Below are 23752 nucleotides of genomic sequence, written 5' to 3' on the forward strand. Positions count from 1 at the left end.
ATAATATACAAATAAAAAAGATATAAACACCATTTTATTGCGGCTACATAATGGAGCAATCCGTCATGTCTTTCTGAACGACCTTCTTGATGACCGGCCAATCACTTCTGCATGCTGCAAATTCAAACAAATCTTCCACCCTCATTAATCCGTGGTATCGCTCTAAATCATGAATCAATGATTTAATATCAGTTGCAGATTCAATGATGTAAAGATTAGCGAGCGATTTCAGTGCCAAAAAATAAGGTGTAATCGTCTTTTGTCGAAGCGATAGTATGAAATCATAGTAGGCATTCATATCACTAAATACAGTATGAGTTGAAATATTCACACAGCTTTCATTTTTAAGACTTTCATGCCATGTGTACCTGATATATCGGAATCCTCCCATTTCATTTACAGTTTGTAATTTCAAATGCTTGCACAGAATTCTGGATTTAGAAATCAAGAGGGTCAGCGCGCCTGTTGGATGGGTGTCTGATCCATACTCACTCGAAGAATCTTCGTCCAATTTCACTAAAGAACAAGTCCATTGTGCTCTTTTCTGCTGCACCAATCAACATGGATGTGTTTGTCTTTAAGCATTGGATTGTATCTCGACATGCCTTGGTCGGTTTGAGATCTGGCATAGAGTCTGTTGGCGGATTATAGTCTTCTTTTCTTTGTTCATGCGACAAAATAAACTCGACTTGCGATAAAAGCACTTGAATACCACGGTCCATTCCCTGCGCAACACAATCATCCAGCAATCTCTCAAATGATTTCTTTTCCTTGTTGACTTCGTTCATGAAATCCAGTTTGTCCACGTTTTTCGTCTAGTAATAAAGATGAGTCATCTGATCTGATACTGTGGCTGCCCTCTTTTTCTTACAATTTCCTCGTCGTAATACAGTTGGATCATTTGCTGAATGACATCAGCTACATGGACAAGCTCGAAAAACTCTGTCAATGGCGGCACATCATCATTGGAGGCGTCTGCATTTGGTTTGTAAGATGATAATCGACTTGCTGCACTGTCAAATCCAGGCTGAATATGGGTGTGTCCCAGTGTTTTTAGTAGCTGAATAAAGATTTGCTCGTATGTGTGATGTAGATCGGCTTTCATGCGGCCGGGAAATCCAATGTCAATGAATTGCTGCACACGGCGCTCGGACTCCTTGTTGATATGAATCAACTGCAGTGATGTCTCTAATGAAAGATAATTCTGTAACATGTCCAACTCTTGTCTAGCGAATTCTAATTGTCCAGTGACATCTTTGCCGTAAGTAGTGGGTGACCGAGGTGGCTGGTCCATCAAGGAAGATGAGGAGGACCGAGCCATTTGTGTGGATACTTTGGGCGTAGAGGGCGGTGTGGACTGAGGTGTTGCTATAGAATCTGTCGACATGGCGGATGCTCTTTTATTGGTGGCGCCTGAAATTGTGCTGGCTCGCTGGAATGGCGATGCAATTGTGGTGGCAGCTGTTGAAACAAGGTCGACAGGCAGTGTCAACACTTTTTTAAATGCAGCAAGGTAATTTCTAAAGTTATGCGTTAGGAGTCAAGCAGAACAATACCAACATCATGCTATCTTGCCTTTTGAATGTTTCACGAGACTGGTTGGTAAGACGAGCAGAAACGTCTGTGTGGGCAGCCGAGCGATTATTCTACATAACATGATAAATACAGTGTAGATGCGATTGCTGGACTCTAGATTACCCATTCTTCTATATATTGTTTGGTGATATTTTCGGCATAGGTGCTCTCCTCATACAGATAATCGTCCAGGAATGGCAAGAACAGTTTGAACAATAAATTGATACCCCGATCCTTTTCAATGCTTTTTGGCAGTTCATCACTCGTGAGCACATTGATGACCTTCTTGGTTGAAGTTAGAACTACAGACATGGTGCGCAGATAAAGATGCGTGCTGATCGACATGGCTCTTCCGAGTAGCTGAGCGACAAACTCTGCAATCTATCGAGAGCTCTGGTATCAATATACATCCTCCCTTCCTACATCTCCGCTGTAATATATTACCACATCCTCAAATACTCGATCTGCAAACATATAGAACGCATCCATTTTCTCGGGAAATACGTCAATTACTAGCGAAGATTGCTGCTTGAGTTCGTCAATGACAAGTGACATGAGCTTCTTGAAAGGTGCCAAATCGTCATGTGTTGTCCTATAGAGAGACGTTAGTTCTTCTTCATCTGCCTGTCAGTCCTAACTTTACACAAAATTGTCCTCTGGCTTGAACGGATTATCGTAAAATATAGGGTGCTTCTGAACATAAGTCTGCATACATGTTGAACCACCATTCAATGCAATCAGCGCATTTGCATATGACTAGATGCACAAAAAGGTAAACAATGCGTCCCCTCCCGGTATCCAGCAAACCTACCTTCATCTCAGTGGTGTTGTGTACATCGTAAGCTACTTCAAATTCATGAAGAGATGCACTCTCAAAGTACTGAGACAGCGCATTTACACCTTCGTTGATCTGGACGCAAACAATGCCATTGTATCAATAGCATGCAACACCCACATGTGCCAAATATCTACCTGCTTCCAATCATCCACAATATGGCACTGTCCAATACCCAGTAACAAGTTGATCACTTTACCACACTCTTCTGGACTATTGCCAAAATCACGAAGCACCTTTGTCGTCTCCTTGTTTCCGTCTCTCAAATCCACATAATAAGGCAGCAATTGTGTGTAAAGTTGTTTGAAATATTCTTTGGATTGTCCTGTAGATTTCGCTCTTGCTCGGGCACTGTACGGATCTGTCGACATGCCGGGTATCAAAGTATTAAGAGGCTTGCTGTTGATATAGATCGTATTTTCCGCGTCTATCAGAGACCCTTTGGAATTGTCTCCATCTAAACGAGGCATAAGCAGACGGAAATACCAACAGGCCAAGACAGCTATCTCTTACCAAGCATGGCAGCGAGTGCGCCAGTGTCATTTTCCAACATGATACGCAATTTCTCATCCCAAATTTCATCATCATAAGCCAGCACTTTGAATCGTCTCGAGGCCAACGCCACATTCGCTAGTGATGGCACAGGTAGATACTGGAAAATGCGAATCAGCACACTAGGTGGAATGGGCCGTCCCGACTTGCTTCTTGCTGCCTCTGTCAAAGAAACAGGTCTAATAGGTTCTTTTAAGGGTATATCGTTATGAATATCGTCGTCATCTATCAAGCTCATTTGAATGGAAATGTGTGTGTGTGTGTGGGAGAAAAAAAAAACAACAACAAAAAGCAAAAAAAAAAAAAAAAAAAAAAAAAAAATTGAACTTGAGTAAGGGAGAGTATCATATACAGAGGGCGGCTGGGATAACCTTAAACATGTAACCCTATTTTTGGGCTATATTGAAGGATCGGATAAAGATTACAACCTTGATGATTGGGTAATGGGTTTAATAAAAAAAAAGGATTTGGGTCAAACTTGAACATTTCAACATGACAAGGGAGTTTCCTTGTTGAGTTCGATTTACATGATAGAATGGCATTGCAATGCCACTTTCAATCATTGGTATATTTATATATAAAAAAAAAAAAGACAGTTGTATCCCAACAATGTCTCAAACATGATTGGGCAAAACAGAGATGGCTAGTGATGGCCAACAGGTTTCAATGGACTACATTTAATTGAATTTTTTTCAGCAAGCCCATATATCCCCTTGTTCCTTAACTTGTTCTTCTTTTCTCTCTCTTTTTCTTAATATAACATGGTTAGCAAATCGTTGCTCTCGCGGCAACCTCCCCCTTCTCCTTCTTCTGCTTCATCACCGAAATTTGATCTGGCAAACTTTCCAGTGACAGAAACCATCAGCATGCTGACCTGTTTGTTAAAGAAAATCACAACGGCTAATGACTCCATCCAACAAAAGCAAACCAACTATACATGCTTCCACGCTCGCTCCCTACCAAGCATCGATATCAATGCCTATCTCTTGAGGATTCTGAAATACTGTCCCTGTGCTAATGAGTGCTTTCTCAGTTTGCTGGTCTACTTTGATCGCATGTCTCAAAACAAACTGGATCCATTACGTATTGACTCATACAACATCCACAGGTTGGTCATCGCAGGTATCATGGTGTCTAGCAAATTCTTTTCGGACATATTCTACACCAATACAAGATATGCCAAAGTGAGTTGTAGTGATGGTTGTAAATCAATGTCTGTATATTGACTCTATTTCGCCAAGGTTGGTGGATTGCCTGTAAAAGAACTGAACGTTTTAGAGCTTGAGTTCCTTCGCATCAACAATTACAGCATCTTTATTCCTTTGGAGGAGCTGCAACAGTATGGAGATCAGCTATTGATGCATGCTATCAGAGAAAAAGACGCTCAATTAATGCAAGAACAGCATTTGATGCTGGAAAAGTACCATCAGCAACAGCAATCTTGTATCACTGACTATCCTTTCATGTATCACATTGGATAAATTAATTTAAATTTTTGTAACATACATTCTGTACATAGCTATTAACACATTCATATACATAATATCAATAAAAAAAATCGCTTCAAGTGTTTAACTACTCGGTGTTTGCTCTTATCTGAAAGACTCGTGTCATTGTTCAAGATCACTGTATATGTCACTGTTCCATATTGCTAACGTTGCCATGTTGGTACTGTCTATTCCACCTTGAGGTGGTGAGTGATGATGACAGGCTCTCGTAAATATATCTTGAGCCTAGTTGCTTACTGTGTAGTTCAGTAGCAATCATAGCTGTATCAATAGATATTCAATCCCAAGCAATAATAGATCCACACTCTACTGTCTGTCTGTCTGTCTCGACTTCAAATTATCACTTACGGGTGCTTGTATAGTAGCATTAAGGGTAGCTGGTAGGTAGCTAACAGATTGCTAAATATGCTGCTCAAAACAATGAGGTGCATGGGTAATTGTCCCTGAGAAATGAGCCAATTGATATGACAAGAAAGACGCGCAAGTGTATGATAAAGACAGGCAGCAAAGTCTTGAGTTGGCCAGCTGGACTCAATATGATGTGTATTCATACAATCCAAGAGTACCCTTGTGTGCCTAACGCTGTTCAGTGCTAAAATAGCTTATAAATGAACTGTTACTGTACTGATATCAAGCAGATTTGAGTGGTTTGCCTTCTGTCGCCAATTGACTCATATAGTACAATTGACATGCACATGGTAAGCTTGGCAGCCGTCCGCTTCTATCCAGCATAGAAGGCGAATTCGAAGATATTGTATCATTCTGTACTTCAGGCAAACTTTCAAACAACCATCTTTACCATCATGAATTCAACCAAGGAAGGTCCAGAGCCAATTTCTGAGTGCTCTGATGAATTCATGTAATTGCGTGATCACATTAGAGTATGCAACTCTTAAAAGTATGCACTTGAGTAAAGATGAATACCTCAAAAAGAAACAAACATCAATCATTTTTGAAGGCCAAGCCTACAAACAAGATGGCTGAATGTGCACAGACCGCCTCGAAAATGGACAAGATAGAATGGGGAAGCCTTGAAGGAGGGGTCTGGTCTACGAGCAGAACACAGATGAGCGCACTGTATCACAAATATAAAGACGATAGGAACAGAATATCTAAAGATGTTCAGAAATGTCCTCAAGAGATGGTGCAAGATGGTCAAATCTTCAGCCTTCTTGCTTGGTGAAACCCTGGTTACTTGGTTCTATTGCAACACATCTCGTTTCTCTTTGATTTGCCCCCCATCCCTCCCCACGTGCATTCAGCTTAGTGTAGACGGATATGTGTATATCTCAAGTCCAGACCCTCCCAAAGATCTGCCCCTCACTCTACATTGATGAGAAATAGGTCCTGTGCGTTCTTTCCACAAGCTTGTAAATTACTTACCTCTCGAGCGTGAAGATATCATGACTCGGAAGCCATTCGGATTATACAGCGTCTCGAACATGTGTCAATACCGATTGTTCGACATATGATTGCGTCAATAGTATAAAGTTTTCCTTTTGTACTGATAAAAGCTACCAAGCGCTAGTCGTGAGTAACATGTCCAGTGGTACAAAATCTTACTAACGTACTCTAAAGTGCAGGGTATTTAGGCCCAGAAGTCCATGTATGCACGCTTGCACACACACAGGCCCCCGATACAAATGCGAGCGAGAAGATGTTCTATTGATAGTTACACTTTGCGAAGAGACCATGTTCTTGATTTAGTAATGCACATCAAACCCTATATATAAAGGGCCCACGAATTGGTTCATGAGAGTGAGGGTATTCTTCTTTTCCACTATTCTCTCTCTCAATTGCGTTCTTGATATATACATATACAATGAATAGAATCAAGTCATTTGAGAAGCATATGGACCCTCATGTTTGCCATGACATTTACTACTCGACACCTGCCACCGTCAATGAGACATCATCCAACTACTCACAGCAGCGTTCAAAGAGAGGGGATAATAGCAGCATCAGTAGTAGTAGTGTAGAGAACAAGATCTACCCTTTGACATTGGAGAATCTGTCAAAAGTTGAATTAGCCGAGCCATCAAGCATGCCGCTCGCCCGTTACTGCAGCGAAATAAGGTCTGCCTCCTCTTACATCTCTGCCTATTCAGAATCCAACATATCTTCACAAAGAAGAAGCCCGCAGCGCCGAGTCCAGCAACAAGACAAAGTGATAGAATCGCCGAGATTACTGCCTTTCCCATATCACAATGATTCGCATTTCTTGCCTACAGCAGAGCATGATTATCCCGGAGGCTGCTCTACCACAGATGCTTCCTCTTCCTTGGTGAGCCTGTCTGTACACACAGTGGCTTCTCGTCAACATTTGGCAAGCCCGCCTAGCCTCACATTTCCTAACCGTGTGTACCATCGTCAATTAATCACCTCTCCTCGCGGGCAACACGAAAACTACTATAACGCACTTAGTTACAATGATGATGATATGACGAGTTCCATCAGTCAGAAACGTAGAGCAACCAGTGTTACACCATCATCGCCTTCAACATTGCGCGAGGATGTCATGGTGCCACAAAAGAAGCGCCGTAGCAATAATAGGTTTGCATCAAAGTTTAAGAAGAATTTGCTTCGTTTCAAGTCAAATAGCAGCACTATCATCGAGACCGCCAGCTGCCAAAATAGCTACTACTCTCCCTCCACTTCAGCTGTCTGGACAGCAACACTGAATGATCATCAGCAAACACAGCAACATCAAACAGCAACCAGCAATACCTCTTGGTTTGAAAAACTTTGGAAGTTCTTTCGACCTTCATCTGTCTCTTTTGTAAAAAAATCTCGTCAAAATGCCTCATCTGCTTCTTCAGCAACTGGTGAGCCTGTCTGGTACAGTCAATTTAGATGCAATCCACCTCCTCCTTCCGGTATCACTCTTTTGTCTTGAACATCCTTCTGTACATCCCTTCTCTAGCCCGCGGTTTCTTCGTAATCTGTTTATAATACTTCACCATCTACATAATCATCCCTTTAAAATTATGCACAGAAACTGTACATGATTTGTTTAAATACCTTGCCTTACATACAAATATGCCAATATGAAAATGTAAAATATCTATATCTTATTCCTGCTATCTATATTATATCCCTTCTATAAACTATACCTTAACTCATTCATTGTGTGTCTGATCAAATGCCGATGGTGTATTGCATGTGCTACATTTGCTAAAAAAATCTACTTTGATTGCTAATATTTTCCATTGATCTATTATACCATCTGCTTGTGTGATAAGAACTCATATTCAGGTCCATGGTTGAAGCACTTTGAAAGCACAATTGGAATCCAAACGTAGCATTTCAGGTTTGCATGTTGTATTTCTCTGATTATCCTTGCTTTCAATTAGCTTTCACCTGGTCATCTAAATAATCATATACATCCCTTTGATAGCTCTGTCATTTAAAATCAACAGGTATAGTTAATTTGTGTTCCATTCAGTGACTAAACATCTCGGACCGATATGATCAATTCAAGAGATACAAAGTGACAGTTGGGAGCTCCTGCTTTAGGCAACTCGAAACGTGGTAAATTGCATGATCTAGAACTCAATTGCCACCTTTAGCTTTATGTAAAAGCCACATTGTTGGCATACACAAATTGATGGCAACAGCAGTGCCTTGTTCCTACCAACAATGTTATGATATCATCTGTCAAACAGGCTTAAAGTTGACTGTATGAATTGACGCATGCATACAAGCTGCAACGCATGGAGCAAACCTCATGTGCGACACCGCGTTTTCAGTGTATATAAGGTTATGCGCTATCGCTTAGAGTTTCATGTCGTGTTACCGGCAAGTTTGTTTCAAGCAGGGACCACTTGCGTTTGTTACACATATCGATCCTTTTACTTCGTTTGTCTATTTGAGCCGATTTGTTTAATTGACCAGGCCTTATTATGAGTTCAAAAAACTAGAATGGGCATTCCGGTAGTATACGCATTGTGAGTCAGAGATATTAGAAGATGATTCAATGTAGGAGCGCGCTAGCCTTTAAAATTTATCCAAATATTCAGATGAAAAAAGTCTGATATGGTAGTCCTCCATGTCAAGGGAAATCCGGCCAAATCTCATATAGTTGTTTACATTCAATTTTTAATAGGAATAGAATTACACGTTGAAGCTACCATCCAGTTGAATGAAAGACATTGCATTGTATAAATCATTATATGCTAACGTTTAAAAAATGCTGTATACCACCATTAGCCGATCCATCTCACTACGCTCGATGCCGGCGTCGCCCTGTGAGCTCTCGCTAAGGACATTTTGAATCAGATACAATAAAGCTTTGGTATATCAAGTAGATTTTAAACAATTTATTATTAGTAAAAGAAAGGTTGTATTAGAGCCTGGAGAAGAAGGAGAGGGGGTATCTCCCTCAGCGCCCTTTTTGCTTACATTGATATCAAAAGAAAACTATTATTGAGACGATGTGAAAGAAAAGTCAAGTTTTACGCAGCATTTGTACACTACAATCTCCATCTTCTAATAGTAGAATTGTCATTATCATCCACTGCTGCTGATGCTCTTAAGATGGCGACATAAAGCTGGTCATGCGCAAATACAGGATTTGCGTAAGGTCTATAGCGACTTTTTTGAGTTATTGCCATTACAAAAGACACCTTTATGAGGCAAAACTCACCCAAAAAAAAGTATTTGCGCTAAGCAATTGTCCTTTCAATCCCATGATCTCCATTTAATCAGAATCGCCATCATCATTGTCATCAACAGAAAGGCATTTAGGCCAAAATCAATTGAAACTCAGTTTATTTTTTTCTGTTCAAGATTGGACAAAGTTTGTCTTTCTTCGACTTCTTTAATCTATTCTATGATCTTCGACTATATAGATTGTGATGATCACCCTACGCTTCCTAATACATTCTTAAAGTACTTTTCAAGGCGCTTTCAATGGTATTAACTGTAATACGTATTTTGACTGAAATTGTTGAGCAATTTAATAACATTTGAAATGAGGTTTTTAGCGAAAATTGCCATATTTTGCATATGAAAGTTTCATAAAAGTAGTTTCAGAGGTTGCTTTGGATCGAGAGAACCATTTTGATTCAATACATACCATAGTAAAAATGTTCATTTTCAAGGTGGAAAATGCGATCGTTTGATTTTCAATAAAAAGCATGAGGGGTACCTCATGGTTTTTGGTTGATTTTTGGCCATGTTTTTTGTGTCTTCAAAAAGTTGAGCAAAGGTGTCTGGAAGTTACTGCTACTCAAGTACAGTTATTTGGTGTCATTCCGGCGACTCAGAAAAGTGTACATGTCAAAATATGAAGGCTTGAAAGCTGTCAAATTTGGTTAGGTATTGCTTTATGGAGTTTATTTACACGGCATAAATCACATCTTTGGTAGCTGCAATTTACTGGAAAGATAGATCTGCAACCTGTGCAACTCCTATTTTGAATAGAAAACATATCGATTCTGATAAAGCTAATTCATGCAAATTTTGGTATGTTATGCTGTTGGTAAGTTCATTAATAAAGGAAAAAAACCGAATACTATGCTGCTTGAATACTATGATTTTGCACCTTCGCTTCGCTACCGTAAAACTGCCTCATAGGTCAATGTTACCAAATGTTGAATTAGATGCGTTATGTTCTTGGTGGATGGGCTTAGCACCACCTCCAAACCCCTTCCCCGGTCCCGGCTTCGCCAGTGGTATATTCACCTTGTACGGCACACAATTCTACAAAATTTTGAAATGATATGATTTGTTTGTCTACTTTTTTTCAATGTTTTGCAGTACGTATATTAGATACTACCATACCTGTTTCTTTTCAAGTAATCATAGATGAGATTAATATTATCGATTGCATCGAACCCGGTCTTCAGTCAACAGACATCGAATGGGTCCTCTTTGTAGTGTGATAGACTGAAATTCATGCAAGCTATTCTGTGTTTGAATAGAAAACCATCAATATCCTCAGGTCAAAAAGGATCAAGCATTGATTCTGTCACAACAGACTAATGCTTCCTTGCGACAATGCTGACAAGTAACGCCTAAGCCTATTTGGACACAAAAAGAACAGCTAAACTGTTGCCATAAACGCTTGAAAGCCACATTTGTTTTTCAATGTTTTTATTGATATTATTTGAATTTGAGTGTGAGAAAAGAGAGTGTATATGTATATAAAGAGAGAAAAACAACTTAATTCCACATGAGATACTACAAGAAACGTTAATACAGGCACGATTAGCAAACTCACTAGTATCACTAACCTTGGGAGTACTGGAGAACTTTTGGTAGCCCTTGATAACCTTATTGACAGATTCCAAGAAATCTTTCTCGGTAGCAACCTTTCTTCTAGCACGAATAGCAAACATACCAGCTTCAGTACACACACTTCTCAATTCAGCACCAGTTGCATTGGGACACAATCTAGCAATCAACTCATAACGAATATCACGCTCTACGCTCATACTCTTTGCATGGATTCTCATGATATGAGCACGACCCTCTAAATCAGGCAAGCCAAATTCGACACGACGATCCAAACGACCAGGTCTCAAAAGAGCAGGATCCAAAGTATCGGGTCTGTTTGTAGCCATCAGCACCTTGATATTACCTCTGGGGTCAAAACCGTCCAATTGATTGATCAGTTCCAACATGGTACGTTGTACTTCGTTATCTCCACCAGCACCATCGTCGAATCTGGCGCCACCAATGGCATCTACTTCATCAAAAAAGATAATACAAGCCTTCTTTGTACGAGCCATTTCAAACAATTCACGGACCATACGAGCACCTTCACCAACGTACTTTTGAACGAGTTCAGAACCAATGACACGGATAAAAGTAGCGTCGGTTCTGTTGGCTACTGCACGAGCACAAAGAGTCTTACCAGTACCAGGAGGACCATATAATAAGACACCCTTGGGAGGATCAATACCAAGATTAACGAATCTCTCTGGTTGAAGAAGTGGTAATTCAACAACTTCACAAAGACGTTCGATCTGCTCTTTACAACCACCAATATCGCTGTAAGTGACATCAGGCTTCTCCTCTACTTGCATCATGGTAACCGAAGGATCAATCTTGGGTGGTAAGGGGATTTGAATTTGATACTTTGTACGATCGACACTGTCGACAGATGTGTTAGCAGGACATGTACCAAATCCTTCCACTTGCTCATTACTTACCCCACACGCATGCCTTCTTCAATATCTGTAGGAGAAACATGTCTAACTAATTCGACAACAAACTTTGCAATTTGCTTGACATTGATGACATATTTTGGATCTTCGTTGTTCTCTCCTTGAATGATCTTTGTACAACGGGCAACTTGCAAAGGCTGCTCTTCTGACATTCTTTGTTTATCAGCAGGAATATCCCACAAATTGGGTGCAGCAAGACCTGTATCAGATTCCTTGACGCCTACATGAATCCACAAAGTACTGTAAGTTTTCATGCCGTTGATGCGTAATCCAATTCCACTGCTATTTTTTTTTTACCAATATGTTCATTGACACGCTTCTGAATATCCTTCAAGTCTTGCTCTAAAGATTTCAACTCTTTGGTATATGGACCTTGACCCTATACATTGTAGTCAAATATGTCGAATGAGTAAAAATGGATGATATGCTTTGATGTCATGTTGCGTTTATAGTTACATAGGTGGTCAGTAATTTAATATCTCCTTCGTCCAAAGCTATCGTGAATATTTAGTACAAGCAAAGAAGAGACAATGAGCTTGAGTTCTCAAGACATTACCAACAATCTTCTCTTCCTCCTTATCCTCGACGTTCTTTTCGTCTATTTTCATGTAACTGAATGTGAGTTCAGGTCCTTCTCTCTCAAATCATGTCAACTTACATTTTTCCCAATCGGCTTTAGGTGGCATATTTAATATTATTTGTAATTAACAGTGAGTCTATTGACAAGTTTGGTTAAGAAAGAAAAAAAAAGAAGAGAAATATCAGGCAGACCATTGTATATGTACACTGCAAAGTAACTTACGTGTCGCGAGGGCAAGTCCGCATCCTTCTTTTCAGTGCATCTTACGTCACGTTCAAGCGACTGGTTTTAATAAGCATCTTGTAGTAGACTCATTGGCAATGCTGCTTCATTGTAAAGCACATTCAATTATATAAGAGCTCTTGAAATGAGGGAATGGATCTTACATCTGTTTGCCAGGCTATGAAAGGCTACATCAGGCAAGTTGAAGCACTATCTCTCATCAAAAATGCGATACATCTACCCAATGTATTTTACCAATGCGTTGCACATGGAGATTAGATTGCTGTGTAGCGATTTTTGCATAGTTTCTTGCTCGCAAGTTTCTATCGGTGAGTACCTCAAACGCATCTATATGCTGTCAGCTATTTGGCAACCCAATGTCATTTGAAAGAGGAACATATGTGAGAGATGTTGCTTATTTGCGCAACATTGGACATTTCGACGTCGATTAGAGCTTCAAACTTGGACAGTGGATACACATTTCTGGCTAAGATGGCAACCCCTGGTGGTGCAGAAACTCTATCATGCTTTGTTACCTTTAGGTATGGAATACTACGAGCAACATCGCAACAGTAGGGCAATGATATGCCTTGACACTGCTATATCTACCGACTCAGATACGAAAAAATTGCCATTAAAGTAAATTTCTTGCATGACACAAGGTTTATACGGTTCTTAACATTAAAATCAATCAATACAATGCGCTTTCACTTACATCAAATAGTGGCACACCCTCTTGCTCCTCCATTATATACCAAAACACAGCAAAAGTTGGCTATTTTCAGGCGCTGATTTCTCATTGTACAAGCGTTTTTGGATGTTCAGAATGTCACCAAACACTTTCTCTTAATTAGCAGTTACTTCCCGATACTTTGTCTCATTTTTTTTTGGGGTCAAGAAAAATCGATGAGATTTGTCGATTTTGGACGAGGGATAGCAAGGCCTTTTTTTAAAATTCAATCAATGGCGTTTTTCGACCCAAAAATGAAAGTTGTGTATGTGGTGTTCTTAATATCAAAATGCTTCTGTCGGTCCAACGCATCATCCCAAATTGTTTGTGCAAAGTTTTCGTATGCAAAACCTCGACCTTTTTGCCAAAAGCCTCAATTCAAATTATTAAGAATTGCTCGAGACTTTTAGTGAAAAAATATGATAAAAATGGTACCATGAGATGCGCCTTCAAAGCATCGTCTAGATAGCTTACTGCAACAAGGTGCCTCAACTATGACTCATGTAGTCGAATTTCACAAAAGTGCTCAAACGATGTCATTTAAGTCGATTTTTGAACAGGAAAAATCATCGGAGGTTAAAGTAATAACGCGCTCCTATGATTGGATGGAGTACACCCCTTTATCTAGAAGCGCATTTTCCTTTCATTACGCACGTTTAGCTCTATCTTTTTTGTAGCAATAACCGTTTATTACCTATTATCAGAACGGATTTGTCTATTGTTTACGTATGACAGCAAACACAATAGAACCAAAAGCAACAGTAACCTGGTGGTTACCAAAGACAATCATGCAAATTCTATTTGTGAATTCTGGCTTGTTTTTCCAATCTACCTGCTGTGTATTAGGACAACTATTCTCTCTTTTCATATACCCGTTTTCGTTCAAGCTGTACAGACAGTATATTGCTTTTATGATGCAAACATGGTCCCAGAACCTGGTCGCTCTCATTCAATGGTTTGCACCCGCTGATTTTATCTTGACATTTGATGAGAATTGTGGTCCGATGCAAGATATTGTTCAAAGGGACATCAAGACTGGTGATGTGCACGGCCTCGTCTTTCCAAAGAGGATTATTGTCACTTCAAATCATCAGGTAAATATAAACAGGCTATACCTTACCGTCCGCTAGCACGCTGATCCATAAAATATATTTTCGCTATCAGATTTATGCAGATTGGGTCTACATTTGGTGTATAGCTTATCTTGGCAAGGCACATGGTGTATTAAAAATCTTACTCAAGTCGAGTTTAAAGAATCTACCAGTTTATGGGCAGTAAGTCGGTATCATGCACGGGTATATCCACGTAAATTTATGCGATAATATAGGGTAATAACAAGAGAAATAATCTATGACACTTTGGAATAACCATAAAGCGTCGGCAGGGCATGCGGCTTTTCGATTTCATATTTTTGCAGCGCAAACTAGCTATGGATAAGGACAACATTGTTTCAAATCTAGAAAGATCAAAGAAAGGAGATCAATCATTATGGCTAGTGTTGTTTCCCGAAGGAACAGGTAAATGTTGGCTGCTATCAATTGTTTGTTAGATAACAAGCAAACTGTATTTTTTTTTTTTTAGTTGTATCACCCAGCACTCGCAAGAGATCAAAGGATTTTGCTGAATTGAATAATATGGTAAAGCATGCTTGAAGAAAAGCCGAACGATAAACTGATATGAAGTCTTGTGAAGCATGATAACAGATACACATTATTACCAAGATCCACAGGTTTACGGCTTTGTACAACAACTCTTGCTGATAGCATTGACTACATTTACGATTTCACCATTGGATATTCTGGCATCAAGCCCAATGATATCCCTGAACAAGTGTATACTATCCAGAGCGTCTTTTTCTTCAACTTTTATCCAAAGCAAGTGCATGTTTACGTTCGTCGCTTCAAAGTCGATGCTATCCCTACTTCCGACGAAGCCGATTTCAATCAGTGGAACCTGGAGAGATGGAAGGAAAAGGACGAATTGATGGACCATTTTTATAAGCACGGCGTGTTTCCAAGCAATCCAGTAGTTGCTAGCACGGAGGAAAGTCGAGTCGTTGATGTGCCTATCCGATTGAATAGCTCTATATTTGATTTAGCTCGAATTTGGGTCTTTATTGTGCCTTATCTCTTGGTGCTGAAGAAACTATTATTATCCAGCAGTGGCACTGTCTAATTAAATTTTCTATCAATGTAGCTTGTTGCAAGTGATTACAGATATATTTAAATTGCCTAATCTGGATAACAAACAATCGATAAAGCATGCTACATATCTCACTGATAAGCTCATTTCCTTGGGTACAGTATAGACCACATCTCCTTCGATGCAGAAGCTCAGTTATACTCATTTTTAAGATGGCTCCCGAGATTAACTGGATCAAGGTTTCAGGGCCCTGGTCTAAATCAACTAAATGTTGACGATGAGTAACTGATTCTCGTCTTTCAAAGAGCCCTCCCGCTGCTGAAAGTGTACAATGAATGTTTCATACATCATTGAATCTCGGAACACAGGAAATCGATTATTTCCTAATTGGTTTAACAAACAAATCATTCCATTTTGATATCATGATAAGAAACGCTTCAGCGAGACATACTAGAGTCGAGATTAGAGAAGCTGACGAAATCACAAGCAATGCAAATAAGCTTTCATGTATACTCCATAGTCCAATAAAAATGTGATCCAGATGGATTACCAACATCAAGATGAATTGCTCATCTGGGCACGCCATAGATAAACGCCATGAGCAACCAATCATACGCAACTCGAGTGATTGGATGACAAAGTCGCCTCATCGCCTGTTAATTTGATTTGCGCATTTGTATAAAAAGGAACTGAGTTTCCGCTTGTATAATTCCTTATATAATCCATCAAACCTCAAGTCTTTTTTTTTTCTACCAGTTGCATTACCCCCCCCCCCTTTTCTTTTCATTGCATTCAATCAACCCCTACTCTGACTCCAATGTCTATCCAACCAAGGGTCCCTATACCTCAAGGAGGTGCATCGCTCATGCTGGCATTTCAAAGCAAGCAGAAGAGTGTCATTGTTATTGGTGACAGCGCTGTTGCTGCCAGTAGAGTTTTATCATGCCTCGAAGCAGATGCCATTGTATATCTCGTTGCCAATCCAAAGTTCATGTGCTCAGAATTGCAGTACAGAGTAGAACACCAGCAAGTTGAATTGCTCGCCCACGAATACAATATTAGCCTTTTGGACACACATCGCTTTGATTTGGGTTTCATTTGCAACATACCGTCTGATACAACAGCTGAATCCATTGTACAGCAATTCCGTCAACACCGCGTTCCAATCAACATTACAGATCATAGCGATCTCTGCGATTTCTTCATGACCTCCAACTACCGAGATCAATCACTTCAAATTGCAGTGTCGACCAACGGACAAGCATCCAAATTATCCAGCCGTATTCGTCGTCATATCACATCAAGCCTGCCTCCTCAATTGGGAGATGCTATCAACCGAGTAGGTGTATTGCGCAAAAAGGTCCGTGCTTCTGATCCTAGTTCTGCTGCTAGCATCAGACGTATGAAGTGGTTGGCTCAAATTTGTGAATATTGGAGTATGGATCGTCTAGCTCAGCTGTCAGATCAGGATATGGAAGAACTGTTGGATTCATACCACAACGATGAAGGATACGAAAGCTTGGAGGCCAATTCAGCGACAAACTCACCCGCGGCTTCATTAGACAATTTTGGCCTTGTCAAGCCCTCTGTCCCTACAGGAAGCATTGTGTTGGTTGGATCTGGTACGGGTGACCCTGAATTACTGACGTTGGCTGCTCATAAGGCCATCGAAGAGGCTGATCTTGTGCTGGCTGATAAGATTGTGCCTGCTGAAGTGGTCGCTTTGGTCAAGTGTGATTTGAAGATTGCTCGCAAATTCCCTGGAAACGCTGATGCTGCTCAAGAAGAATTCAACGAAATGGCCTTGAAGGCAATCAAACAAGGTAAAAAAGTGGTTCGTCTCAAACAGGGCGATCCTTATCTGTTTGGCCGTGGTGGTGAAGAGGTGTTGTTCTTCCGTAAGCACAGTATCGTGCCTCGCGTCATTCCTGGTATATCTTCCACAGTCGCTGCTGCTTTGTTGGCTGGTATTCCTCTCACACATCGTTCTGTTGCCTCCCAATTCTTGGTGACGACTGGCACTGGTGCTCGTAACTCGTCTGCTCCCTTGCCTACATTTGATAAGCACCGCACAGATGTATTCTTGATGGCTATTCATCGCTTGGAAGCTTTGGTTCAAGACTTGATGACACATCAGCAATATCCAGCCGATATTCCCTGTGCTATTGTAGAGAGAGCAAGCTGCAAAGATCAGCGTGTGATTTGGGGTCAACTTTCCAACATTGTGCAAGTCTTGGAGAGCTGTGGTGGCAGTCGTCCTCCTGGACTATTGATCGTTGGTCACGCTATCAATGTCCTGAAGCATGAAAATAAGGGTTTAGAAGGTGTTGCTGCCAATTTGATGACTGCATCTGGTTTAGCTTCTGATGTTGTCTATGGTGAAAAGATAACTCCTAGCCAAGATGTTGAAAAGAATGCCAATCTCTTGGGTCTGCATGATCCAGAAAGCGTGTATTAATCGCTTGATCCCTTCCACTCACATATACCACCGTTCTTAATAATTTGTACATATTATACACACATTATCTCGTTTAGCTTGATATCCACTTGCATCTTTATTCAATAAAAAAGTAAAATGACGCTCTACACCTAATTGATCTACTGAGCACTTTCCTTAATGCGCTTTGCGACTTTGTTGTTTGCTTCTTTTAAACGAGGTGCTAATCTCTCTGCGATATCAACGAGTACTCTTTCCAGATCCTGATTGCTAGAGAGTTTATTTTGCTGCTGGTCATCACTGTTCAGGTTTAAGGTTTTCTTGTAGCAGTCTTGTATATGTGTGAACTTGGAGCAGCAGCGAGCTAATTTGTAGGCACTCGTACATTCATTCACAAAAGGTTCGCAGGCTTGGGCCGTTTTCCTTTCTTACCAGTTAAGGATAACCGCATTGTGGATACCTCACCGCTTGTCTAAGCTGTTTTCTCCTCGTTGTCATCGACATCTCGTGCTTGCCAGTATCGTCTTTCCACTAAATCATACCGAAAACTTTGCTCGCAGCCATCAAAGCCTCCTCCTTTCAACCCATCCATTCGCCCATCCTGGTCAACCTTTTAGTCTTTGCCGTTATCACACTCATGCCGCAATGTTTGGTGCCGTTTTCTTCATCACCGGACTCCTCATCGTATTCGCTTGCATGAATGGGAACGGGCCCCTTCACCCTCTTGTGCCATTTGTCAACATCCGGCTGAATCGATTGAACATTTCATGCTCTCATGTCTTGCCAAACTGACTGTCTGGCAGCAGGTTCACAACAAATATTTGGGCGCAGAAACTTCCATCATTCCCCTAGGCCTTCACCATCTTCTTGCCACCGTTCGATCTCCTTATGTTCGTACGACGTCCGATCTTCGTATCATTGCTACCACATTGGAATCCATTTCGTTATCACATTGGTCCTTTATCTTCAATGATATGCCGTTTACCACTGACACTGTCTTCGCCCTGGTCGCTCAAAAGATGTGTCAACACAAACAAGAGTCATTCATGGCGACTGGCATTCCGCACTTACCTCCTCCTTTCTTCTTTGTAGATCCCATTTAAGGTTGGGTTGATCTCTCCTCTCCATTTGTCGTTCTGCTTCTACTGCAACATTTCGACCACTCAACCTCCAAAATAAACCAATCGGCAAGTTAAAATCCAAAAAAAAAAATCTGTAGGTACTAAGGAGTATGAAGTTTGAGCACACTTGCTTCAATTGAGCGTACTTGTCATGAACATTGACATGATCCCTTTTATCGATGAGTAGCTCGCTGACTTTGTTGAGCGAAGCACTTGGCAAGAATAATCGAGTTGCTTCAGTTGGATGAAAGTTAATCGTTGATGGCCCCAATTCAGGATCAGAGTGCTTGTCTAACCTGAGGCTTGATGTTACCAATGCTGTCATAGCGTGCGTACCAATAACCGGTTTATGAGGGCTGTCGTTAGCCATGCTGTGAGTTTTAAATGTGTGATAGAGCTCTTGTCCAGTAGGTAAACTATTGCTTCGTGGATTGTGTCGTTCTGAATGTGCATTTAGGTGTCTAGAACGGTTGTATGTCTCTATACAATTCACAAGGAGAACTTGTTCTTTTTCACTAGTATACATTCAGCTAAAATTTGCATACACGCAACGGCTCCGTCCTTGGCCTGGATTGAAAATGGTTGCATACCTATGCTACTCAATATGCCTTCAATCATTGTATGCTTGCTGTCATCTGGCCGTGCTTCATCTCCATACATTCGGGCAATAGCTTCTTTTGCTGTCTTGGCTCTCTTGGCTATCATTTGCTCAGCCGTGCCAACGCTGTCTGTAAAAGGCGCAATATCAGTTCGAATGGTTGGACGACTAGCCTGGAAGTACACTTGTAAATCTTGGGGTTTTGAACAGTCTGTATGAGTACAACTTACGATTAAGTCATAATCATCCACAGAGTGGATAGCACAAACAAAACAGCCATTGTATGTCTTTACGGCTACTCCCTGCTTCTCGTAATTCGCGACTTCTGAAGCTTTGGCAAGAACAATACCAAAAAAATATGAGAGATAACATTGTGAATAACATCATAGTCTGCCATTTCTCGATGCTACCCACCTGCAGCCATTTGTTGCTCACCTCACAACTGACGACAGCCTTGCAATGACTTCAACTGGATGTAAATCCAGCCTGTTTCAGTAGGCATGCTCTTCTGCTTCCGTTGTTTCTCAGCATTTGGCTGCCATAGCATCTTCTCAATAGTCCTTTTCTGGTCAATTTCCTTGACCATGATCTAAAGAAGTTTCGTCTAAAGATCACTGTTGCCTGGATGCTGCGTAAAGAATCTCATTCTTTCAAACTATTCTACAGCATTAGCCATCAAATCGATGGACTCTCGATCATCAAAATAGCTTGTTCCCAAACATGATATTTTACCAGCAATAATGATTATTACGGTATAATAACAAATGGATTGTGGAAAACATCCACTCTGATCTGCATTCCGATAGTTCATGCAGTTACCAGATTTTGATATGTACTATGTGTGCACTGGATTAGATGTACGATACAGATTTATAATATAAGAAGGGCATGAGCTTCAGATACGCTACTACTACTATCTTCACTGCAAAACCATAGTATACAACAAGCAGCAAATTCGGCTTTTCATTTCCATTATTAATAAGCTTACCAACAACATAACGCATCAACATTTGCATGAATTAACCTTACCAAAATCAATATGCCTTCTATTCAAATTAGAAATTGCGCAGGCTGCAGAACTACCCCTCCAGAATATTTCAGCTACCAACGATGTGATACATGCCGTGTAGATAAAAGCTATAAAGCAAAAAGGTAACCAAATTTGACAGCTTTCAAGCCTTCATATTTTGACATGTACACTTTTCTGAGTCGCCGGAATGACGCCAAATAACTGTACTTGAGTAGCAGTAACTTCCAGACACCTTTGCTCAACTTTTTGAAGACACAAAAAACATGGCCAAAAATCAACCAAAAACCATGAGGGGTACCTCATGCTTTTTATCGAAAATCAAACGATCGCATCTTTCACCTTGATAATGAAGACTTTTACTATGGTATATATCAAATCAAAACGGTTCTCTCGATCCAAAGCAACCTCTGAAACTACTTTTATGAAACTTTCATATGCAAAATATGGCAATTTTCGCTAAAAACCTCATTTCAAATGTTATTAAATTGCTCAACAATTTCAGTCAAAATACGTATTACAGTTAATACCATTGAAAGCGCCTTGAAAAGTACTTTAAGAATGTATTAGGAAGCGTAGGGTGATCATCACAATTTATATAGTCGAAGATCATAGAATAGATTAAAGAAGTCGAAGAAAGACAAAATTTGTCCAATCTTGAACAGAAAAAAAAATAAACTGAGCTTCAATTGATTTTGGCGGCGGCATTGCTGCTGGCTGACCTAAATGCCTTTCTGTTGATGACAATGATGATTGTGATGCTGATTAAATGGGAACCTTAGAACTGGAAACTTGCAGTGTACCATTGACAGGCTGATTACAAACAAGAATAAGAAGCGTAGGTTTAAACCTAGAGCGCCAGCTACCAGGAACATTAAACAGCGATTAATCTGGATGGCTTACAACATTACGCAAACTATATTGGATAAAATTAACATCCAAGTCTAATATCAATAAAGACTTTTTTTTATTCATTCAACTAAAGCCATAACATTTTCCTGCACACTCTCTATATCTACATCCATGTATATCTCGATCAGCAGTGCAGTGCAGACAGCAGGCAGCAGATCTCAGATGGCATATACTATTCTTACGTATAAGTATCTGACATGTCCTGATACCCTGCGGTGCTGGTTTTATGAAATGTGCAGCGAAATGGGTGGAAGTCCTTGCAGTAATTGTTGATCCCAAGACAAAAAAAAATAATTAAAGCTGTTTAAGTTGCTGATGTGTTGCAATAATCTTGATGTAGACAGTATTTCAGCGATAGAAGGTATATATGAATTTATGTTCCCAAAGATTTAAACGTAAGAACGTTCAACTTATTTCCAATGTGTTGTATAGATCAAAATATATAAAAATGTAATAGTAACCAGTTTGAACACCAGTTCAGGAACAGCATTCTGATAGGCTTCAAGTTTAAATACCGCTTATTGAAATTTATACAACAAAATTTTTTTAAAATCGCAACAGCCCGACAAAGGTTGCGTGATGTAATTGGTTAGCATGTAAGACTCTGAATCTTGACATCCGAGTTCGAGTCTCGGCGCGACCTTCTATTTTTTAAGTTCCTGATCCACGACCCTTATCCAACATTGCTGGTCTTAATGTCATTTTTGATACATATTGGTGTTACGAATCGTAATATCCACTTTCTTTTTTTTTGTCACTATTGTCGTTAATAGAGATATGGTTATTGAGTAGGCCTTGGCAAATGTATATAAAATAATAGAATTAAGATAAAAGATGTTCTTTATTATTTTATATACATTAGTCTAAGTCTACTCAAAAACTATATCTCTATTCACGACAACCCAATCTGCTCCTCTCCATTATACAAATAAAATATACCACATTTGGTATCGTTTAAATTACGCTCTGTCCACAACTCAATCTCAACTCAAAATGTCGCATATCAAGCGGACATGAATGCAAGCCCCAGATCAACGCTGCAATGCCTTCCGTATCTTGTATCCAAAAGGACAATTATATATAAAACCTTACATCTTGAATTCATGAAATACAATTAAATAAGCATATCATATGAAACTATAGACTTTGATCCTTGTAAATTAAGTTATCCCTCGTTCATTGAAGGATATTAGTACAGAAATAGTATCAAATCTCAATTCAATCCTCTGTTAATCAGGACATTATCACAGATATAAAGAATAGGAAAAAAAAATATAAAAAGCATAAGCTCAAAATCAATTAATAAAATTATCTTATGCTTTACCAATATCTCAATGCATATCTTTTATGAAGCTCATTAGCTGTTATACTACTTCTTATCCTATACTAAACATCTGTTATCTGTAAAATCCCTTGAATTCCTTATATTTCCCATGTTATAATCGATTCATTGTAAACTCTTTTATATACATTTCTGTATTGCTTTCTATTTTCTACCTTTTCTTCTGTTTATTTGTTTATTCTAGTTGGACAACTATAAACCTGATGCTCATTTGATAGTTAGATCTGCTTTGGCTAATTTAATATCTCTTTTCAAACTCTTTTATCGAAACTCAATTGCTTGCCTGTGAAAGCCTCTGATGGTCCTCCATCTTATTGGCCTACTTCGCTTGCTCTACTACATGCCATTAATAGTTTAGTGCATCCGTTGGCTGTCATTCCTGCTGATCTTGATCCAGGATCGCTATGGTTCTCTGCTAGACAGTCTCCCCATTGATGAACGTTTGCTGTTTTGTTTTCTCAGTGCGATACCACAGTGGTAAGTAATTATCAAAGTCCCCAACCGTTGGCCATTCCTCCAGATCAAATCACCAATACCAGTATTCATGCTGCTCCTATGCCACTACCATACGTTCCTTTTCCCTTTTTCATTTTGTTAGTGTCCTGTAAAGAGTTTTTGTACCTCTCTCTTGTTGACTCTGGGATTCTATGCTAATGCTCATACCGAATGCCCATTGAATCCATGTATATACAATAAAACTATCCTTAAACTGACCTATTTGTCCACTCTCATTAGTAGAACTTTTATCCATTATTAAAGTATATAAGGAGGATTATCTACCTGGCCAGTAGGGATTCTTCAGTTTATTTTACACCTGTCAGTTTGATAATAAAAATACCTTTATTAAGTTGACTTTTATTGATTTTTTATTCTTTTTTTCCGTGAATTTTAGACTTAACAAGCCTCAAATTCCATATGGATCATGAATTATGCCTTTCTTAAGGACCCTAGCCAATTCATTTTTCAAGTGCACTTCTGAAATGTTGAATAATGTCCTCG

General features: G+C 39.8%; 7 protein-coding genes and 1 non-coding gene across 8 annotated transcripts; 6 read left to right on the forward strand and 2 right to left on the reverse strand.

Annotated features, from left to right (window-relative positions):
- Nucleotides 1–43: 43 nt before the first annotated feature.
- Nucleotides 44–3200, reverse strand: MMM1 (ERMES complex subunit mmm1; the record flags this gene model as incomplete). The annotated part of the gene is made up of 11 exons (XM_064821300.1): nt 44–302; nt 369–431; nt 493–815; nt 872–1520; nt 1576–1646; nt 1699–1956; nt 2020–2167; nt 2219–2331; nt 2387–2485; nt 2548–2867; nt 2924–3200. The coding sequence occupies 11 exons, from the start codon at nt 3198–3200 to the stop codon at nt 44–46; spliced, it is 2580 nt and encodes an 859-aa protein (XP_064680986.1).
- A 523-nt stretch (nt 3201–3723) lies between these two features.
- Nucleotides 3724–4443, forward strand: PRP40 (U1 snRNP protein; the record flags this gene model as incomplete). Its single annotated transcript, XM_064821301.1, has 2 exons — nt 3724–4146; nt 4204–4443. 2 exons carry the CDS (start codon nt 3724–3726, stop codon nt 4441–4443), a joined length of 663 nt encoding a protein of 220 aa, XP_064680987.1.
- Nucleotides 4444–6292: 1849 nt separating this feature from the next.
- Nucleotides 6293–7366, forward strand: TAO3 (Cell morphogenesis protein PAG1; the record flags this gene model as incomplete). The annotated part of the gene is made up of 1 exon (XM_064821302.1): nt 6293–7366. The coding sequence occupies one exon, from the start codon at nt 6293–6295 to the stop codon at nt 7364–7366; it is 1074 nt and encodes a 357-aa protein (XP_064680988.1).
- A 3269-nt stretch (nt 7367–10635) lies between these two features.
- ATC70_001915 (uncharacterized protein) lies at nt 10636–12328 on the reverse strand (the record flags this gene model as incomplete). Its single annotated transcript, XM_064821303.1, has 7 exons — nt 10636–10653; nt 10707–11568; nt 11628–11862; nt 11940–12021; nt 12099–12136; nt 12199–12240; nt 12301–12328. 7 exons carry the CDS (start codon nt 12326–12328, stop codon nt 10636–10638), a joined length of 1305 nt encoding a protein of 434 aa, XP_064680989.1.
- A 1757-nt stretch (nt 12329–14085) lies between these two features.
- PRF1 (peptide chain release factor 1) lies at nt 14086–15349 on the forward strand (the record flags this gene model as incomplete). The annotated part of the gene is made up of 5 exons (XM_064821304.1): nt 14086–14268; nt 14339–14448; nt 14639–14691; nt 14756–14811; nt 14867–15349. 5 exons carry the CDS (start codon nt 14086–14088, stop codon nt 15347–15349), a joined length of 885 nt encoding a protein of 294 aa, XP_064680990.1.
- Nucleotides 15350–16133: 784 nt separating this feature from the next.
- On the forward strand, nt 16134–17774 carry ATC70_001917 (uncharacterized protein; the record flags this gene model as incomplete). Its single annotated transcript, XM_064821305.1, has 1 exon — nt 16134–17774. One exon carries the CDS (start codon nt 16134–16136, stop codon nt 17772–17774), a length of 1641 nt encoding a protein of 546 aa, XP_064680991.1.
- A 746-nt stretch (nt 17775–18520) lies between these two features.
- On the forward strand, nt 18521–18856 carry ATC70_001918 (uncharacterized protein; the record flags this gene model as incomplete). The annotated part of the gene is made up of 1 exon (XM_064821306.1): nt 18521–18856. The coding sequence occupies one exon, from the start codon at nt 18521–18523 to the stop codon at nt 18854–18856; it is 336 nt and encodes a 111-aa protein (XP_064680992.1).
- A 3125-nt stretch (nt 18857–21981) lies between these two features.
- On the forward strand, nt 21982–22054 carry ATC70_001919. Its single transcript has one exon. It is a non-coding gene; the product is annotated as a tRNA-Gln (tRNA).
- Nucleotides 22055–23752: the final 1698 nt, after the last annotated feature.

The sequence above is a fragment of the Mucor velutinosus genome, assembly GCF_035048745.1.
Source record: "Mucor velutinosus strain NIH1002 chromosome Unknown tig00000093, whole genome shotgun sequence".
NCBI lineage: Eukaryota > Fungi > Mucoromycota > Mucoromycetes > Mucorales > Mucoraceae > Mucor > Mucor velutinosus.